The following is a 21,068-nucleotide window of genomic DNA, read 5'->3' on the forward strand; positions in this document are numbered from 1 at the left end:
CACACAAAATCTTTTTCACTCCATCTTTCCACCTCCAATTTAGTCTCCCACTTCTCGTTCCCTCCACCTCCGACACATATATCCTCTTGGTCAATCTTTATATATATATATATATATATATATATATATATATATATATATATATATATATATATTATATATATATGTTAGGGAGGCGAATGCAAGAGTTTTGGAAAGAGGGGCAAGTATGCAGTCAGTTGGGGATGAGAGAGCTTGGGAAGCGAGTCAGTTGTTGTTCGCTGATGATACAGCGCTGGTGGCTGATTCATGTGAGAAACTGCAGAAGCTGGTGACTGAGTTTGGTAAAGTGTGTGAAAGAAGAAAGTTAAGAGTAAATGTGAATAAGAGCAAGGTTATTAGGTACAGTAGGGTTGAGGGTCAAGTCAATTGGGAGGTAAGTTTGAATGGAGGAAAACTGGAGGAAGTAAAGGGTTTTAGAGATCTGGGAGTGGATCTGGCAGCGGATGGAACCATGGAAGCAGAAGTGAATCATAGGGTGGGGGAGGGGGCGAAAATCCTAGGAGCCTTGAAGAATGTGTGGAAGTCGAGAACATTATCTCCGAAAGCAAAAATGGCTGTTTGAAGGAATAGTGGTTCAAACAATGTTGTATGGTTGCGAGGCATGGGCTATGGATAGAGTAGTGCGCAGGAGGGTGGATGTGCTGGAAATGAGATGTTTGAGGACAATATGTGGTGTGAGGTGGTTTGATCGAGTAAGTAATGTAAGGGTAAGAGAGATGTGTGGAAATAAGAAGAGCGTGGTTGAGAGAGCAGAAGAGGGTGTTTTGAAATCGTTTGGGCACATGGAGAGAATGAGTGAGGAAAGATTGACCATGAGGATATATGTGTCGGAGGTGGAGGGAACGAGAAGAAGTGGGAGACCAAATTGGAGGTGGAAGGATGGAGTAAAAAAGATTTTGAGTGATCGGGGTCTGAGCATGCAGGAGGGTGAAAGGCGGGCAAGGAATAGAGTGAATTGGATCGATGTGGTATACCAGGGTTGATGTGCTGTCAATGGATTGAATCAGGGCATGTGAAGCGTCTGGGGTAAACCATGGAAAGTTCTGTGGGGCCTGGATGTGGAAAGGGAGCTGTGGTTTCTGGTATTATTGCATGACAGCTAGAGACTGAGTGTGAACGAATGGGGCCTTTGTTGTCCTTTCCTAGCACTACCTCGCACACATGAGGGAGAGGGGGATGTTATTCCATGTGTGGCGGGGTGGCGATGGGAATGAATAAAGGCAGACAGTGTGAATTGTGTGCATGTGTATATATGTATATGTCTGTGTGTGTATATATATGTGTACATTGAGATGTATGGGTATGTATATTTGCGTGTGGGGACGTGTATGTATATACATGTGTATTGGGGTGGGTTGGGCCATTTCTTTCGTCTGTTTCCTTGCGCTACCTCGCAAACACAGGAGACAGCAACAAAGCAAAATAAAAAAAATAAAATATATATATGTAAGTGTGTGTGTGTGTGAATTATATTAATATTTTTAACATATGCAGTCAAAAGTCTTAGTGTATATTTCTATTAATCTTTAAATATACAGTAATTTACCTAAAGTATGTATTTCTCTCCATATGTTTTTTTTGTTATACATGTTATTGCCTTTCCCACCTTAACAAAGTGGCACCAGGAACAGACAAACAATTATACACCTTCAATATCTAGATATTATGTAAAATGTACTTCAGTCAGAACTTACCAAGCCCCGCTAACAGACTTAGTGGTTTACCTTGACTGCTGCTAATTCTGATTCTCATATCTACGAAATTATTTACATGTTTTACTGTTACTTTATGGAGATACTCATCATTCACAATGTAAAGAGACAGGTCATCCAAACAGTCTATAAATATAACAAGTCCCAAGAAACAAGACCCTAGTGTATTAGATATCTTGCTAAAAATAATAATGAAAAAAAATACATAAAGGAAACTTTACCAGGCACATGTAACATACCATAGCATGTCCAAAAGAAGATCTTTTACTATTGTGCTTGCCAATTTGAGCTGCTGCAATCACGTAACACTGAGTTTCTGAAATAAAAAAAAAAAATAATCTAAAGGACATGGCAGCAACAATATCCCAGAAAACTAGGCAATCGATACCCTCTACCAACCTCTACAGTCAGGCTAAGTGCTACAGTTCTTCAAAATCAATTCTCACATTGAGATACACAGATGTACCTCAGGAAAACAGGAATGGAGTTGAAAATAATAAAAGGAATATCCAACATTTTGAAGATTTTTTTATGAAATAATTCATCTTTATGAACAATTCTCTTAGGTAAGACTGCATAAATCACAGTAGTACAATGTATATTATATTATTCCTAAACTTTCCAGCACTGTCTACTAAACTATAGATTAGATGAAGAGATGGTCTTGGGAGAAGCCTTTATTCCAACCAGCATATGTATTTCTCTTTCTACCATCACTGAACTCCATTTCCATTTCCATGGGGTGGATCAGGTGTGATGTAAACAGCCTTCCACTTCACATATACACACATCATCAAAAAGCACAAGAGAAAGTTCCATGCTCATTTATGCACTTCATACTAATTCTCTGCATACATAACTGATCCACCTAGTGAGACCAAAATTTCCTGTCACACCATCACCACACACAAAATGCTTCCGTTACACTGATAGGTATTTCTGGTCTCCAGCTAAGGGCATCTCTAACAACTTCTGTCACTCTACTTTTCCTTCACTTTTCTGTTCTGACAGTACTATAGCTGTCTCTCCTATTGACAAAGCAACTATCTTCAGTTCCTGTTTCTCCTTTAATTCCACCTTGGATGACTCTAACATTCCTTCACCCCCTGATGTTCCTTTTATTAATCTTATGCCTCTTCCCATAATCTCTTTTCGGACTGTCTGGAAAGTGCTTCTTTCTCTGGACACAAGCAAGGTTTAAGGTCCTAATGGCATCCATTCCTGTGTTCTGAAAGAGTATGCCTCTGAACTTGCATCTTTGCTTGCTCATCTGTTCCATTTCTGCTTAAAAACAAAACTTTTTCTTCTTGGAAACATGCCTTGATACATCTCATCCCTAAGAAGGGTGACTGTTCTGACCCCTCTAACTACTGTCCTATTGCTTTGACATCTACCATTTCCAAGTTCACTTGAATCCTTCTTCAACTCCCATGTCCTTAAACACCTCAAAAATCACAGTCTTCTCTCTGATCACCAGTGTGGATTCCATAAGGCATGATACACTGGTGATATTCTTTCCTATCTTACTAATGTCTGGTTATCATCCCTGAAAAATTTTGGAGTCTTATGTAGTTGCCCTTGACATATATAAGGTTTTTGATGGGGTGTGGCATCAGGGTCTCATCACTAAGCTCCCCTCTTTTGGCTTCCCTCCCACACTTTGCTCCTTCATATCTAGCTTTCCCTCTGGCGGATCTGGTTGTTAGCCTCCCTACTTTTCTCCATCAACAGCGGTGTCCCTCAAGATTCTGTCCTGTCTCCTACACTTTTTCTCCTTTATTTTCAACAATTTCCTCTCCTCCACAAATAATCCAGTGCACTCATACACTCACCACTTCATCTACATTCTTCAGTTCTGCTCCCTCTTCTCTCACTTGATCTGTATCTCATCTTGACACAGTCTCCTCAATAAACTCAAGACTTGAACAGGATATCTCAGTGGGGTACAAAAAATCTTGTTGAGTTCAATGCCTCCAAGACCCAATTTCTATCAATCTCTCTATAGGAAACTCCTCTCAACTCTCGTCTCTCCTTTGATGGTTCTGTAATTCACCTCTTGACTCGATGAACATACTTGGTATTACTGTAATATCCGCTTTTTCTTGGAAACTCCACATTATGGGAATAGCTAAGTCTGCCTCTAAGAAACTGGGTGTTCTGTTTAGATGTCGAAACTTCTCTTCTGAATATTGTGTGGCTATCGGCAACTCAAGGGTGGGCCGTTTTGATAACTGCTTTTTTCCCTACATGTCAAAGCTTTGGAACTCTCTACCTCCTCATGTCTTTCCCAATAACTATGACCTGGGACATTTCAAAAGACAGGTTTCTCACATCCTCAAAAAATTGTAAATACTTTCCCTTGTCTTTTCTTTTTCCATTTCATAGGTCTTTATATTTCAAGTAAAGCTCAGCCCTGATGTGGACTTTTGTCCATGACTGGAGCCTTCAACATATTAAAAAAAGAAAAAAAATCTGTCCCACATTATCCATCTGGCATGTCCATGAGAAATATACTACGATCATCTCTCTCACTTCATCAACCCACATCTTTTGTATTCAGTATCTCTGAGAGATAGAAATGTTTACATCCCCTACAGAAATAAACATAATTTTCTTCCAGAGATGTATAGATATTTGAAAGCATTCCTCTTTAGCTCCTAAAAGTTACAAAGAATGATCATAGATAGGTGATAGATCATGGCCTGATTTTAGATATATATCTGGTATTCTACCAGCCTTAGAGCTGAATATCATCCAGTATCTGCCAAATCTAGGCACAGCTGGTTATGAGAATATGCTGGTGGAACAAACCATTTACCCTACATATTTTACAGGAATAGTTTTTGACACCATGTTAAAGTTCCAAATAGAATTAATTGCATATAGACAGGATAGGTCAGTAGGTATGTGACCTTAAAGCTCCGTTGAGTGCTGACAATATAATCAAACACGATTCAATAACCCTTTATCAAGGTAATAAACATCACATTCTGGTCTTTCCACAGCTTTATGCATTAACTACAGATACGAATAAACACTGTTGCACAGATGCTTTACCTATTGCACGAACTCTTAGAAGAGTCTCCCAGTGTGCCACACCAGTGGCAACTGTAAATGCTGATGGATAAGTCAAAATCTCGGCACCACACCTTCGCTGTATCAAACTCATTTCAGGAAACCGCACGTCATAGCACTAGTATAATAATTAAGGAAGTGGCAAACAGATGAATTCATTGGACAAAAATCAATTTGGGTTGAAAGCCAATACATAAAACACAAAGCAAAGATACCATACAGGAAAGCAGAATATTAAATGGTTATAAAAGAGAAATCTCCCAATATCTAAGGATAACTTGAGGTAAGAACATTAACAAAAATGGTTAAAAGTCTAGGTTGATGGACCTATTAGACATGAGAAGTTATATATAACACTAACTTATATAATAAGTGAAAGGGTTAGGGAAAATGATTTGGTAAACAGAGAGGAGGTAGTAAAAGCTTTGCGGAAGATGAAAGCCGGCAAGGCAGCAGGTTTGGATGGTATTGCAGTGGAATTTATTAAAAAAGGGGGTGACTGTATTGTTGACTGGTTGGTAAGGTTATTTAATGTATGTATGACTCATGGTGAGGTGCCTGAGGATTGGCGGAATGCGTGCATAGTGCCATTGTACAAAGGCAAAGGGGATAAGAGTGAGTGCTCAAATTACAGAGGTATAAGTTTGTTGAGTATTCCTGGTAAATTATATGGGAGGGTATTGATTGAGAGGGTGAAGGCATGTACAGAGCATCAGATTGGGGAAGAGCAGTGCGGTTTCAGAAGTGGTAGAGGATGTGTGGATCAGGTGTTTGCTTTGAAGAATGTATGTGAGAAATACTTAGAAAAGCAAATGGATTTGTATGTAGCATTTATGGATCTGGAGAAGGCATATGATAGAGTTGATAGAGATGCTCTGTGGAAGGTATTAAGAATATATGGTGTGGGAGGCAAGTTGTTAGAAGCAGTGAAAAGTTTTTATCGAGGATGTAAGGCATGTGTACGTGTAGGAAGAGAGGAAAGTGATTGGTTCTCAGTGAATGTAGGTTTGCGGCAGGGGTGTGTGATGTCTCCATGGTTGTTTAATTTGTTTATGGATGGGGTTGTAAGGGAGGTAAATGCAAGAGTCCTGGAAAGAGGGGCAAGTATGAAGTCTGTTGGGGATGAGAGAGCTTGGGAAGTGAGTCAGTTGTTGTTCGCTGATGATACAGCGCTGGTGGCTGATTCATGTGAGAAACTGCAGAAGCTGGTGACTGAGTTTGGTAAAGTGTGTGGAAGAAGAAAGTTGAGAGTAAATGTGAATAAGAGCAAGGTTATTAGGTACAGTAGGGGTGAGGGTCAAGTCAATTGGGAGGTGAGTTTGTATGGAGAAAAACTGGAGGAAGTGAAGTGTTTTAGATATCTGGGAGTGGATCTGTCAGCGGATGGAACCATGGAAGCGGAAGTGGATCATAGGGTGGGGGAGGGGGCGAAAATTTTGGGAGCCTTGAAAAATGTGTGGAAGTCGAGAACATTATCTCGGAAAGCGAAAATGGGTATGTTTGAGGGAATAGTGGTTCCAACAATGTTGTATGGTTGCGAGGCGTGGGCTATGGATAGAGATGTGCGCAGGAGGATGGATGTGCTGGAAATGAGATGTTTGAGGACAATGTGTGGTGTGAGGTGGTTTGATCGAGTAAGTAACGTAAGGGTAAGAGAGATGTGTGGAAATAAAAAGAGCGTGGTTGAGAGAGCAGAAGAGGGTGTTTTGAAATGGTTTGGGCACATGGAGAGAATGAGTGAGGAGAGATTGACCAAGAGGATATATGTGTCGGAGGTGGAGGGAACGAGGAGAAGAGGGAGACCAAATTGGAGGTGGAAAGATGGAGTGAAAAAGATTTTGTGTGATCGGGGCCTGAACATGCAGGAGGGTGAAAGGAGGGCAAGGAATAGAGTGAATTGGAGTCATGTGGTATACAGGGGTTGACGTGCTGTCAGTGGATTGAATCAAGGCATGTGAAGCGTCTGGGGTAAACCATGGAAAGCTGTGTAGGTATGTATATTTGCGTGTGTGGACGTGTGTATGTACATGTGTATGGGGGGGGGGGGGGTTGGGCCATTTCTTTCGTCTGTTTCCTTGCGCTACCTCGCAGGCGCGGGAGACAGCGACAGAGTATAAAAAAAAAAAAAAAAAAATAATAATAATAATAATAATAATAATAATAATAATATTCCCTGGGGTAAGACAGAAAGAATTCTACCTATGTATTCCCAGCATATTTTAAAAAGGCAACTACAAGAGGCATGGAAAATGGACCCCCCCCTCCCTTTATGTATTTCAGTTTCTAAAAGAAGGTACAGAAGAAGGAACCAAGCAAGGAGTGTTAATCCTTGAAGGCTCTGGCTGGGGTTTCTAAATGTTTGTGGATGTAACCATGATGATAAGATAGGAGAAATAGGTAGTATGTTTGAGGAAAGAAAACTGGATGTTCTGGCTCTGAGTGAAACATAGTTCAAGGGTAAAGGGGAAGAATTACTTGGAAATGTCTTAAAAGTAAAGTCATGGGCTGGTGAAAGGACAAGACCTGAGGAAAGAGTAGCATTATGGGAGTGTGTGATAAAGTGTATGGAAGTAGAGTGATGTGGGTCAAAATGAAAGTTGATGGCAAGAGATGGGTGATTATTAGCACTTATGTATGTGCCCATGAGAAGAATGATCATGAGGGGGAGTGATTTTGGAGCAGCTGAGAGAGTGTGTTAGCAGTTTTGATGTAGCAGACCAGGTTTTACAGATGGGTGATTTAATGGGAAGGTGAGTAATGTGGCAGTTGAGGGTACATTTGGGAAGCATGGAGTATTCAATGTTGTGAATAGGAATGGTGAAAAACTTCTGAAGATGTGTGCTGTAAAAAAGGACTGGTGACTGAGAATATTCGGTTTAAAAAGAGGGACATCCACAAGTATATATATGCAAGTAGAAGAGATGGTCGAAGGGCATTATTGGATTACAAATTAATTAATAAGCTTGTAAAGAGAGACTTTTGGATGTAAAGTGCTGAGAGGGGCCACTGGTGAGATGTCTGATCACTATCTTGTAGAGGCCAGGGTGAAGACTTGTAGAGATTTTTGGAAAAGAGGAAACAAAGTCAGTGAGAAAAGAGTAGTGAGAGTAAGTGAGCTTGGAAAAGAGACGTGTGAAGAAGTACCAGGAGAGATTGAGTGTAGAATGGCAATAGGTGAAAATAAATTACATTAGGGAAGTGAGTTAGGAATAGGAGGTATTTAGGCAAGCAGTGATGGCACGTGCAACAGATGCATGTGGCATGTGTTTAAGGTGGAAGGTGAGCTGATCAGAAACAGCAGAGTGGTGGGATGAAGGAGTAACGCTGTTAGTGAAAGAAAAAGAGAGGCATTTGGGCAACACTTACAGGTAAGAAGTACAAATGATAGGGGGACAGATAAGAGACAGTGGCAGGAGGTCAAGAGGAAGGTGCAGGGGTTGAAAACGAGGGCAAATGAGTCATGGTGAGCAGATATCAGTAAACTTTAGAGAGGATAAGATGTTTTGAAAGGTAAAAAAAAAAATTGCAGAAAACAAAAGAACAAATAGGAGCATCAGTGAATGGAGCAAAAGGGGAAGTGATAACAGGTAGTAATGAAATGAGGAGGAAATAGATCGAGTATTTTAAAGGACTGTTGAATATGTCTAATGATAGAGTGGCAGATGGAGGGTTTTTGGGTTGGGGTGGTATGCTAAGTGAAAGCGTCATGGAGAGTGGTTTGGTGAAGAGAGAAGAGGTGGTGAAAGCCTTGCATAAGATGAAATGCATTGTGAATTTGTAACTGTAAAGAGTATACAGAAATTCTTTTTTTTTTTTTTTTTTTTTTTTTTTTTTTTTTTTTTTATACTTTGTCGCTGTCTCCCGCGTTTGCGAGGTAGCGCGAGGAAACAGACGAAAGAAATGGCCCAACCCCCATACACACGTACATACACACGTCCACACACGCAAATATACATACCTACACAGCTTTCCATGGTTTACCCCAGACGCTTCACATGCCTTGATTCAATCCACTGACAGCACGTCAACCCCTGTATACCACATCGCTCCAATTCACTCTATTCCTTGCCCTCCTTTCACCCTCCTGCATGTTCAGGCCCCGATCACACAAAATCTTTTTCACTCCATCTTTCCACCTCCAATTTGGTCTCCCTCTTCTCCTCGTTCCCTCCACCTCCGACACATATATCCTCTTGGTCAATCTTTCCTCACTCATTCTCTCCATGTGCCCAAACCATTTCAAAACACCCTCTTCTGCTCTCTCAACCACGCTCTTTTTATTTCCACACATCTCTCTTACCCTTACGTTACTTACTCGATCAAACCACCTCACACCACACATTGTCCTCAAACATCTCATTTCCAGCACATCCATCCTCCTGCGCACAACTCTATCCATAGCCCACGCCTCGCAACCATACAACATTGTTGGAACCACTATTCCTTCAAACATACCCATTTTTGCTTTCCGAGATAATGTTCTCGACTTCCACACATTTTTCAAGGCTCCCAAAATTTTCGCCCCCTCCCCCACCCTATGATCCACTTCCGCTTCCATGGTTCCATCCGCTGACAGATCCACTCCCAGATATCTAAAACACTTCACTTCCTCCAGTTTTTCTCCATTCAAACTCACCTCCCAATTGACTTGACCCTCAACCCTACTGTACCTAATAACCTTGCTCTTATTCACATTTACTCTTAACTTTCTTCTTCCACACACTTTACCAAACTCAGTCACCAGCTTCTGCAGTTTCTCACATGAATCAGCCACCAGCGCTGTATCATCAGCGAACAACAACTGACTCACTTCCCAAGCTCTCTCATCCCCAACTGCATAATTATAAGAGGAGCTTATGTAATGAGACCACATGAAAGTAGAGCTCTCCTTCCATAATGTACATATGGCCAATTTCCAAATTTGTTTTCTGAAGTCAGCAGAGCAGATGATACGAAGTCAAAGGAGGAAGGGTTACTGCTACAAGGAAATATATGACAAGTTCAAGGAAGCGTCTTGAAAAGTTCACTGCGTTGCAGCATCCTTTTTAGTTGCTCTCTGATGCTATCCAATCTCCTTTAAGTCAATATCTAATATTTCCTCAGGGCACTTGTGTCAGGAAAGCACTCCAGTTTCTCAGGAATATCCAACACTAAACATTTTTCTTCCTAGGGATGCTGAAAACAAGAGGATATGATATTGTTTCTCACCAATAGTTATTGTTATATTTTCCTATGCTTTTCCTTATTAATTTCTTGAATATCCTAAGTAAAGAGGTGAATACAGTCTTTATAAAACATTTTACTATCAGAATACTTATAAAATGCTACAGTGCATTAAAAACATGATTGTGAGCCCAAGTCAAAACAACATTATGACTTACAAAGGAATGGCACACTACAAGCCATCACAGTTGAGTCTTATATGACTTAAAAAAAAAAATTATTTGAATCAATCATAGATATCAGGACTGTTTAAAATTTTTTCCCAAAATTGGAATTAATAAATTACATCAAACTGGAAGGTTACTGTATATGAAAGGGATTTCTAACCAGTAAGTAGGGAGATGACTTCTTGAAAGACATTCTGTTTTGCTTAATGACTACCCTTTTACCATCAATGAGTAAATTTATCAATAGTTCTCTTGTGAAGTTACTATCAGATGAGGACTTTAGGCAAACACCCATTAATTAATCAAGTACTCCTTATGGTAATGTGTAAAGCACAGTATGTAAAGGATACAATAGCCAATGCAACCTCTCCCACAGGGGTGGAGACTGGAGAATGTATTGCCTGACCAGCTGATGCAATAGTACTTTCATGAAGGTGCAAGTTGCTTTCTGGAATGTCAACATTGAAGAGATGCACTTTTGTATAGGTGGAAACAATCTCTCCTTTGTCATTTATCACAATGTGGGTATTGCTTATCTTATTTTCTCCTTCTTCCTGGCAATGAAAGTAATAAATATAATGAAGTACATTAAGAATATTCTTCAAATAAATAAATGAGCAATACAAAAGAATTACAGGTTATGAAAACTACATCATTATCTTTAATTTTTTTAAACTTGTTCACCATTTCTCATGTTACTAAGGTAGCACTATGCATTCTCCTATGATATGTGTGTTGAATCACAGAAGGCAGCAGGATTGATGGAGCACTATTTAGTAAGTATGAACAAAACCACCAAACATACTCACATCATTGACTCTACATTACATTGACTCTTCTTAACACGAAGACTGACACCCAGCTACGAGTGACACGATGCATAAAGAACAGATTTTCCAACTACATGAAGTATTTTTGAAAGGAATGCATAGAATTTCCAGATATGTTTATCTAGAACTGTCTTTTAGCCTTTTAAGTGGTAAGCATGTGCAATTCATGAAAAGGGTAAAAGAAAATTACTTTAATGTGGAGTCCTCCTAATGATAACCAAACTCCCACCGAGGCAGCAAGGTTCTGGTACTTGGACACCAGTGGTCCATGAATGGATTCTGCTTTCTGGATAGACTCTTTCATTGATCCAACAATGTAGTCACAAGCTTCAGGAAGAAACACCATCTGTGAGAATATGAATATTATCACTAAAAAATATAGAAATTGCACTTTTATTTCAGTTCATGGTATGTTGAAGAAAAGAAGAAAGTAAAGTAACATTTTTATACCCTAACTACCTTTCCAATCATAGTATATATAGGTGAGCACAAAGGTGAGAACAAGGAGCTAAGGGGAGAGGGGGAGGAATGGGATGTATTTAGGGAAGCAGCGATGGCTTGCGCAAAAGATGCTTGTGGCATGAGAAGCGTGGGAGGGGGGCAGATTAGAAAGGGTAGTGAGTGGTGGGATGAAGAAGTAAGATTATTAGTGAAAGAGAAGAGAGAGGCATTTGGACGATTTTTGCAGGGAAATAATGCAAATGAGTGGGAGATGTATAAAAGAAAGAGGCAGGAGGTCAAGATAAAGGTGCAAGAGTGTCAAATATGGTGTCAAATGTAAACAACAGTCCATGTCAATCCAAGATAAAGTAGAACTGTTGAAAAAAATGGACCCGTGCTGTTTTGGTGTGTAAGCTGTGTGACATCTACAGTACTGGTTCATCAACTGTTTATGATATAAAGAAGCAAAGGGAGAAAACATTGAAATTCTATGCAGACAGTGATTCCAAGAAGCAAATGACGATTAGAAAAACTATGAGATGGTAAGAGTACGGAGCACGATCAAGTGGTGATGGAATGGTTTTGACAGCGTCACAGTGATGGAGTGGACTTGTCAGGTAGCATGATAATGGACCAGGCTAAGTTTTTTCATAAAGAACTTAAATTACAACATGACTGTGACTATAGTGAAGGATGGATTCAAAGATTCAAGAAGCGTCATGGAATTACCATGAATAAGGTGTGTAGAGATGTATAATTAGTGGGTTGGAGGTGTGTTGATGAATTATAATTATGTGACCACGGTTGGTCCGGCAAAATGGTTAATCCGGCAAGGCAGTGGAAACAAGAGTGCTGGAAAAATCGGTGATGTACCTGTATATGCATTCTGTCAGTTACAATCCCCTTAATGGGAATTCCCAGAGGGAACAGGTGTCAGAGATATAGACAGTTAGAAAGACAAACACTGAATAGCCTAAATAACTAATTAGTAGCACTGCCACTCCCTTTCTTGGGAAACTCAGCTGCATGCCAACCACTCCTGCCACACTATATCTTATTCTCGGCTTTCATTTCCTTCTTTCCTATCACTATATCATTCGACATGATTCTCACACTTCATCTATCACCTTATCTCGGACACACATTCACCATGCAATCATGTAACATACTAAGCAGTTTTTCAAAATACTCCATTTCTTTTCTCCTTTCCTTTGCCTGTTACTATTTCCTCACCTACACTTTGCACTGTTGTTTCCATTTGCTCTCTTGTTCTATCTACACTATTCAACTGCTTCCATAGTATTTCCCTTTTCTCTCTATTTCAAATTATTTCCTTTTGCTCTGGAAAGTTAATTGATACTCTCACTCCATCTATCAACTACCCTTTTTCTTCAACTCAAAATTTTTGATTTACCTTCAGCTACTTTCTGCTGAACTCCTCACAATCACTTGCTCTTTCACCATGTAGATACCATTCCTGCATCTCCCTTTTCTTTTTCGCTAATGACTGAACTTCCTCATTCCACCTTTTACAACCCTTTCTCATATATCTGTATCTCACTTTCTACATACCACACACCTCATCTACAAATTCAATCACAACTTCCATAACCACCTTTCAATCTTCCTTCATTTCCCATGTTTCATACACTCTTAACCTATGTAGTTCTTCACTCAATCTCTCTCAGTATTTCTACATATAGGTTCAAGCTCAATTATTTTCACTACCTCTTTCACATGTCATTTTCTCTTTTCCTAAAACCACCATACCTTTACACTTGTCTTCACCAAAAAATGACCAAATGTTCAATCTATCATCCCTCTCATCATATTCTCATTCAAAATCCTCTCCTTTGCATTCCTGTCACACATGATTCATTAATACCCAATGACACTCACTTCCACTCACCCACATTGCACTTATGCTTGCATCTTTAATATAGATCAAATAATCGCAGTCACCATCCTTCTTTAAGCATAAAACATGACAAGCTGTTTTTCCATTGTAATATATCATGGGGACCCATGCCTTCCAATTAATTCATAGAGCAAAAACACTAAGGGAGATGTTTATGGCCAACATTCAAAATAATATGTAAACTGTAAGTCCCACCTGAGCTCCAGATTCTGCTGCTCTCTCCACTAAGTCAACACACGTTTTGAAATTAACTTCTTTATCTTGAGTGGAGGTCATCTGCGTTACTGCCACCCTCTTTGGCTGACATTCTGCACCTTTGCTGTCAATGTATTTATCGTAAATAATAGTTACTGAATATTCCTGCTTTCTGCATAAGATTGTAACTAATTCATCCATGTATAACTCTGACCAAACCATTTTAATGCATTCAGTTTTTTGATCCACCATGACTGTCTTAAACCCTAAACAATGACACATGCCATATTCTGAACACTCCATTCTCATTTAAATACAAATCATGACCTTCACAAAAATGAGCATACTTTCCTAAATAACAAGTCTAAATGCTATGCTTTAAGACTAGATCTTCACAGGTTTTCCCAGGAACCTTATCTTTAGGAAGCCTTCTGAACTTCCTTAACAGTAGCCAACAGCAACGGATGAACTCTTTGAGACAGGCAGCCAACAACAACTCGTGTGCTTATGTTTCCCACCTTAGTTTATCACACTTATCCAGCTGACTTATCATACCATTAGTAGCATACAGAGGTCTTTTCCATCGCTAGGAAAGCATGGGAAAATATTTCCTATCCTCAATACTCCTAAACTGTCCATTACTATTGCACAATCTTCCCCTTGAATGTCTTGCCTATCTGGTGACCCTACAGCTGTTGGATGACCTAAAGTATTACAAGGAATGCTTGTATGACTTGTATGCATCACCTGGAAAGTTAAGAAGAATAATGTGAAAAATCTGTAGAAATACATGACCCAGAAGTGATTGAAGTGGGATCACATAAGGAGGAAAAGAATGCATCCCCAGTGAACTTATGTTTACAAAAGAATTTACATAACAATTGTGCCTAACTTTCTCTGTGTTCAGTCGTAGGACAAAGTATGACTTTGTTAACGGAGGATAAAGAGCTAGAATATTTCCAAAGAATAAAACACCTCCAATACCCTCCTTTCATATGCCAACCACTTTATGTCCTCAAATTCATAGAGAGAAAAGAATAACATTTCTACATATATTCATGTTACCACCAATACTGTGCCTGTATGTGAAATAAGAGTATGTATGAAATAAGAAATACTGTAATGCAAGGGCATCATCATATTGTGGTTGGGATCCCTCTTCTCTTGAGAATACACTTTTTAGGTCTGATTTCTACAGAGTGTATGAAATGATAGTAGTGTGCTCATAAAAAACAAATCCTTCAAGTATCTTCTCCATCCTTGCCTCTCATTTTTTCTTGCCATAAACTTTAGTGCAAAAGGTATAATATTTGTAAATGTGTTCATTAGGTAGACACAATAGGTAAAAGTAGTAAGAAGAAGCATTTGTAAACACTATGCTAGAGTTGACCTCTGCCAGTGGCCTGTTAAGGGTAAGGCATTAAGGCTAAGAAGCAGCAATGGATTTCAATAGTTACAGAGATTCTATTGCCATATCCACCCATTAAGGGAGCTCCAGAAAGGAACAGGCATCAGAGATATAAATAGAGAGTGATCATGTTATTTACCACCAATGCTGTGCCTGTGTACAAAATAAGGGTAGTCAGAAAACAAGCTTAATGGGGAAAAAACATCATGTCTTTTGCTCTTATGAGAAGCTGTCATGAGCATCATTCACACCATGCATCACAAATATATCCCCAGACACAGACACTCACTTGGCATTGGACGAGGTCAAGAAAATGGTAATGCTATAACTTTCTATGTAACTTCTGCTACTTCTGAATGCAAGTCAAACACCAAAAATTACTTAATAGTAATTACTGCAATAAAGGAAACACATTATTAATTATTGAAATAAAAAAAGATGTGTAAAACTTTGGTATTACATGGTACTAAAGTGTGTGAGTCTAAAATGATCTAAAAATATACCCAGAGGTTATAAATGACCAGAAATATACTGTTGCCTAAGGTAACTTGTTCTCAACATTCACGAATGATCATAAGAACATAATATTCATGTTAGAAAAGGAACGAAATGTTTCATACTCTACTACTCCCATTACATCATCATTACTGATATTCATGGAATCTAATAATATAATATTACCATAAAGGCAATGCTACGTACACATTGGATAGAGAAAATCACATCCTGTGTGTCTAATATGTACACAATGTTGATCAGAAGTGAAAAATATATTACCAAAAATACTTATGAAAATGTAAAAAAAACACATTACATAAATCATAACATTATGATGCCTCTTTTATGCACACACACACACACACACACATGCACAAAAAAAGTGAACAAACTCAGTGAGTCGGCAACTTGATACTACAAGGATACAATCAACCCTAACTGGAGCATAACTCGTCACTACAAGTAATTATGAATTTTATAAGACAGCTGCATAGAGGTAAGAGGAGGGATAACTTGGTGATTACAACATTGTTTTACATCACAATTTTCATACTACCCCATAGTTCTGCTCACAGCATGCATTAAGTGTGACTGCAGCATTTTCAGTTGTTTTCTCCTTAATCACAAGAAGGAAACCTTGAAGTTTTGAGATGACCAAATGAGTTAGTGGCAAGTGAGGACTTAGTTTAAAAATGCCATTTAAGGTGTTCATCTGTTACATGTGTAAGTACTGCACTATACTTACATGTTATTCATCTTGCACAAATTATGGTTTCCTGATACTGAGAAGTTCCTGCACTTGGCAACAAAGTCTTTTTCACGTAAAAGCCTTCTTAGTAGAAATTTCATTTATGTTTGATTTGCAATGATGACTGACTGAAAGTGAATGAAAATGCAGTTTATATCTTCTTAATCTTCCTAAATGAAAGCTAAGTATATTCTAGATGCCATAAGTCTACAGTATTTGATTTCTTATAGGTCTTCATTCCACAGTTCAACCATATGCACTGAATGATAAAGATACCACACAACAGAAAGACACAAAAAATACCTGGTGTTAAAAGTGATGAGACATATATAAATGATTTCTGAAGCAGTCTTTTCAGTTAGGTATTTTGAATACTGAAACCCTGTATTTGCTATACAACATCAGTGAGAAAAGCTTCTGGATTTACAGAGGGATACATATATTTAGCAATTATCTTTAGATCAATGCCCATTGACATGTGGTGAATCAAGGTATATACTGCCTTACACATCATTTATGTATACCTTCAACTTATGAACTGTAAAATATGAAAGTAAAAAGTCCTGTACCTTATTAGAGAACTTTATAAACTTTCATTTTGCATGCTAGGTTTACTTATGACATTAGCTTAGTTTATTCATTTCATGATGTGCATCTCAATTCTCCCCTTTTGCACGTACAGACAAAACAACAATGTCTTACAATTACTAATCACCTTCCTCATAACAAAATCTGAAAAACTTTTCTCACCTTCTGAATGTCATCACCTATAATAACATTAAAACTTATTCAACATGCTCTTATCTGCCATGTATTCTAAATATATCGACAATAGTGAGCAATTCGAAAATTTCAATTGTTTCATTCTTTGCTATTTCTCAAGCTTATGAGGCTGTACAGGTCTCCGAACTTTTAAAGATCAGGAATTTAGAGAATGGAAATGGTGAAGATATAAAAAGGCTACATGTTGTGAAGAAATGATTAGAAAGGTTTATGGATGAACTTCTTTTAAGACTTATGGATCATGTAGAAGGCATGCAGGCAGATGATAGGCTGGGTCTCACCAGTGTTAATCCTCCCTGGGTGAGTCGAGGTCCATATCATGTGTTTCTTGGCTGTTTTACCTTACATATATGATGTTCTTTCATTTCATAAGAGAGAAATTGTTTTTCCGCATCTAATTTTTGTATACATTTGGAGTTTAGGGAGTCAACCACATTACTGGTGGTAGATATATATACACTGTGAATATCAACTGATAGGGGAAGTCTGGTGAGGTTTGTATAAGTACTGTTGGGTTCTACAGGTGTTATTTGATTTCTGATTTCCTTGATTTGCATAGCCCTCCTTGATATCAGTCCTTTAATAGGTAGCAGCTGGTAAAATGTCCAAATACCACGACAGAGTTATTCCTCCATGACTTGACAAAACCAAACCTAACCTAAACATAATGGTATGTGGAAAATACATCAGTGTTTAATATAACCTTTATCATAATTATAATCACAGGGCTGAGGAAAAATATATATATAAGGCGCTCTTCAAATCCCGCGTCGCCATCATACTTCATACTAGACTTACATAGTACAGCAATGCAACTTCAATCCTCCAATTCCACAAGAAAGTAGAAAGGTGTGATTATACTGTTACATTAGCCAGGATTTTTTTTTCTATAATTAAAATGAACTTATCAGACTCGGTAACCTTTCCCGAAGGTGAACAATGATTATGGTAATAATTTCATCTCGGTTGAATGTCAGTGATATATCTTCAACTGGATCAAACCATCGTCGACAAAAGAGCTTTTCCTACATATACATGAATACGTATATCAATTAAATATCCATTTAATTACCATTTTTCAGGCAGAATTTCTTTCAGGGCGAAGTAGCGCCGCTAAACTTACCTTTGGTCTAAACTTTGTGTAAATAATAAAAGCTCAGACGTAAATTATAAAGAAAAAACACATGAAATCAAAGTATCATTAAATACATCCATAACCTATATATATGGCACAGACTTAACTCACTAACGTCAGCAAATCGGCAATATATATATCCGATGGGGGTAAATTCTGGAAGCATCGGCAGCGATCGCTTCTAACACGCATCTCAAACCCCAGCCAGTCGACTCTCAGCCACCCCTAGCTGTTCATCCTACCCTCGGAAATGATGAATCAATGAATAAAAACTTGAAATTAATATCATTAATTATCATTATCATTATCGTATAGCTTAGGACCCCTATCATAGGGCTCCTGCAGCTTCCAGGCTTTACTTTAGGTTAAGGCAAGGGAATTAACTTTACAGTGAAAACATCCTTCTCTGTACTCCTTTCCGTCCATTGACCATGATATTGCCTGAGGTCAGTTCCCCTTCACCGTGAAACCTCTTAGAGGAGGAATTCGGTATATTTAGTAACTGGTCTAGTTCTAATGGCGTAGATACTCAAGAAGCCAGGTTTGGGGAGCAGAAACTATAGTGATAGGCTTATCGATAGAAAAAGAAATGTTGAGATAGATCATTTAGGAGGGAGGAACCCTAAAACTTTACAACAGCTATATATTAGTATTTTCATTGTGTTTGTCTTTACATATTGTGAATGTTGTCTATACCATTCTTTATCAGGATATATATATATATATATATATATATATATATATATATATATATATATATATATATATATATATATCAAAAGATTCACTTTGTCAAAATTGATGTTCGTATCCAAATTTGTAAATGTAGAGAATAAAAATCTCAGATTAGCTGAAGTTCGCTGGAAATGATGTTCGTTCAATATGGTACTGTGTCGACTGTCAAGGGCGACCGTCACCAGCTGATCATGGTGACAGACAAGGTTGCCTTGGGTAACAGTAATAAGAATGAAACACCACATACGTAAATACGATTAATATTTAAGACAGCGCATATGTAGATACGATTAATATTTTAGTCTAAGAGACTGCTTTGGTGAGACTTGTATGGACAAATTGTTATTTTGTTCTTTGGTTGCGAATCTTTTTTTTTTTCTTATTAAACATTGTTCCTTTGCGCAAAGCATAAGCAATTTGGATGAAACATACCTTTATCCTGGTATATTTCGTCTACCTCCAACATGTTTCGTAATTTTTTTTCATCACCCTCCACTGGCAACAATATGAATGTGTATAGTTCCACACTTCTGTATATTTTCCCTTAGTTCTAAACCCACACTCGCTTGCAACTCTTTGACTCATTCGTAATGAACAGAGACTTAATTGCATTCTTAATACTTAGGTAATTTCATCATGAAATATACTCAACTGGATAAGCAAAGCTTTCACTATGTCAGATGAAATGTTATCTTTCAGCCATCGTGATCATAGAGAATTGGGTGGACAGATTATTTCATGTGTTCACACATAGGTATTTTAATATTTACTTAACTTGATATAATGTGTATTTAGTAACATAAACTAATGGTTTTACATAACATCGTAAATAGATATATCTTAGGAAAGGGTACAATGTACTTGTGTTTACTATTTTGTGTCATTCATCTTCGACAGTGCCAATAATAAGTACTGGACAGCAAAATAACCAACAATTGTTCTATTTCAGATGTGCAAATCAATATCTTGCTCTGTATTCTTTATTAAGAGCAGCCAAAAAAAAAATTGCAGCAGTTAGCCCTATAATAAGAAAACCTTAATATTATATGAGAGAAAACTATCAATTTTAATGGCACTCTTTATAAAATATGGATAATTAATTTTTTTTATGATAACCCTGCCCAAGGCATTGAACAGATTATCTAATGTCTAATTATCTAAAATAATCGATGTAGTCTAATACATAGAACTGATTATAGAAACAAATGGTTCAGAATGCCATGGAAGAAATATTCATGGTCACAATTTTCTTGATAAGTAACAAATTTTAGAGCAAAGATGAGAGAAAAGGGAATAATGTAATGCAAAGAATTATATTTCATTCATCTAGCTAGCGTATCATTTAACAAAATAAAATATATATATATATATAAAAGATTTCTTCGTCCTTATTTGACTGCATGTATGGCTAACGAGGGGACAATAGGTTTCAGAATTTTTTGTTTCTACTCTTCTTATAATCATCTCAAGAATTCCTTAAAGAATATCTTTTCCACAGTGTCAATGGCTCTGCTGCAGCCAGAGCTGGACTGCTGACCAAATATATATATCTTGTCACAGCCTCTTCTCTGTCATGGCCGCGTTTTATATGCCATGATGGCGTGGACTGAAATCACACCCTTCACTTGACAGGTCACTAGTTTTCAGAACTGAAATATGGACAAACTTACACCTGTGAGGAAGCTTTAGCTGCCCCCCAGCACACAAGACATGACATCTCTCACAGACTCACCACAAATCATGATAATGAGAATGGCGGGCATGGTATATTGGGGTACTGTAGGTGAAGGTAATTCTACATCATACGTTATTATATGCATTTTCATATCCGGCATTTTACGTATATTCACAATTACTGATTGTAAAAATGTGGTTACCGAAAGATCAAAGTAATACACCCAAGCCACAACAATATGATTAGGAGACATGTACATTATTTATCATTATTGATATTCAAGTGTCCGGATGGCATACCATATATTGGTGCCATTTCCCCTCTGACGTCATAAACTATGGGTGCATTACTATGGAAAAAAATCTGAATTTTTGTTTGAGACATCTGAAAATGAAATTTCCCTTCATTTCGAGGAAAGTTACATCAGAATGTAAGAAAGTCCCTAAATGCTGTCCTATTATAATGACAGATTGCGAAAATAAA

At 37.9% G+C, this 21,068-nt stretch overlaps 1 protein-coding gene across 4 annotated transcripts in view; it reads right to left on the reverse strand.

Moving 5' to 3' along the window:
* NitFhit (NFT-1 protein) overlaps positions 1–18,411 on the reverse strand; it is a 35,568-nt gene extending 17,157 nt beyond the window's left edge. Inside the window, exons 1-7 of one of the 4 annotated variants that reach the window (XM_071666013.1) lie at positions 18,291–18,411; positions 16,255–16,385; positions 13,604–13,727; positions 11,240–11,395; positions 10,570–10,773; positions 4,812–4,947; positions 1,994–2,070 (exon numbers count right to left, since the gene is read on the reverse strand). In XM_071666013.1, coding sequence (XP_071522114.1) covers positions 1,994–2,070; positions 4,812–4,947; positions 10,570–10,773; positions 11,240–11,395; positions 13,604–13,727; positions 16,255–16,358 — 801 coding nt within the window. In that variant the 5' untranslated portion in view covers positions 16,359–16,385; positions 18,291–18,411. The other 3 variants (XM_071666012.1, XM_071666015.1, XM_071666014.1) reach the window with 3 other exon arrangements.
* Positions 18,412–21,068: the final 2,657 nt, after the last annotated feature.

The sequence above is a fragment of the Panulirus ornatus genome, chromosome 10 (assembly GCF_036320965.1).
Source record: "Panulirus ornatus isolate Po-2019 chromosome 10, ASM3632096v1, whole genome shotgun sequence".
In the NCBI taxonomy this organism is placed as follows: Eukaryota; Metazoa; Arthropoda; class Malacostraca; order Decapoda; family Palinuridae; genus Panulirus; species Panulirus ornatus.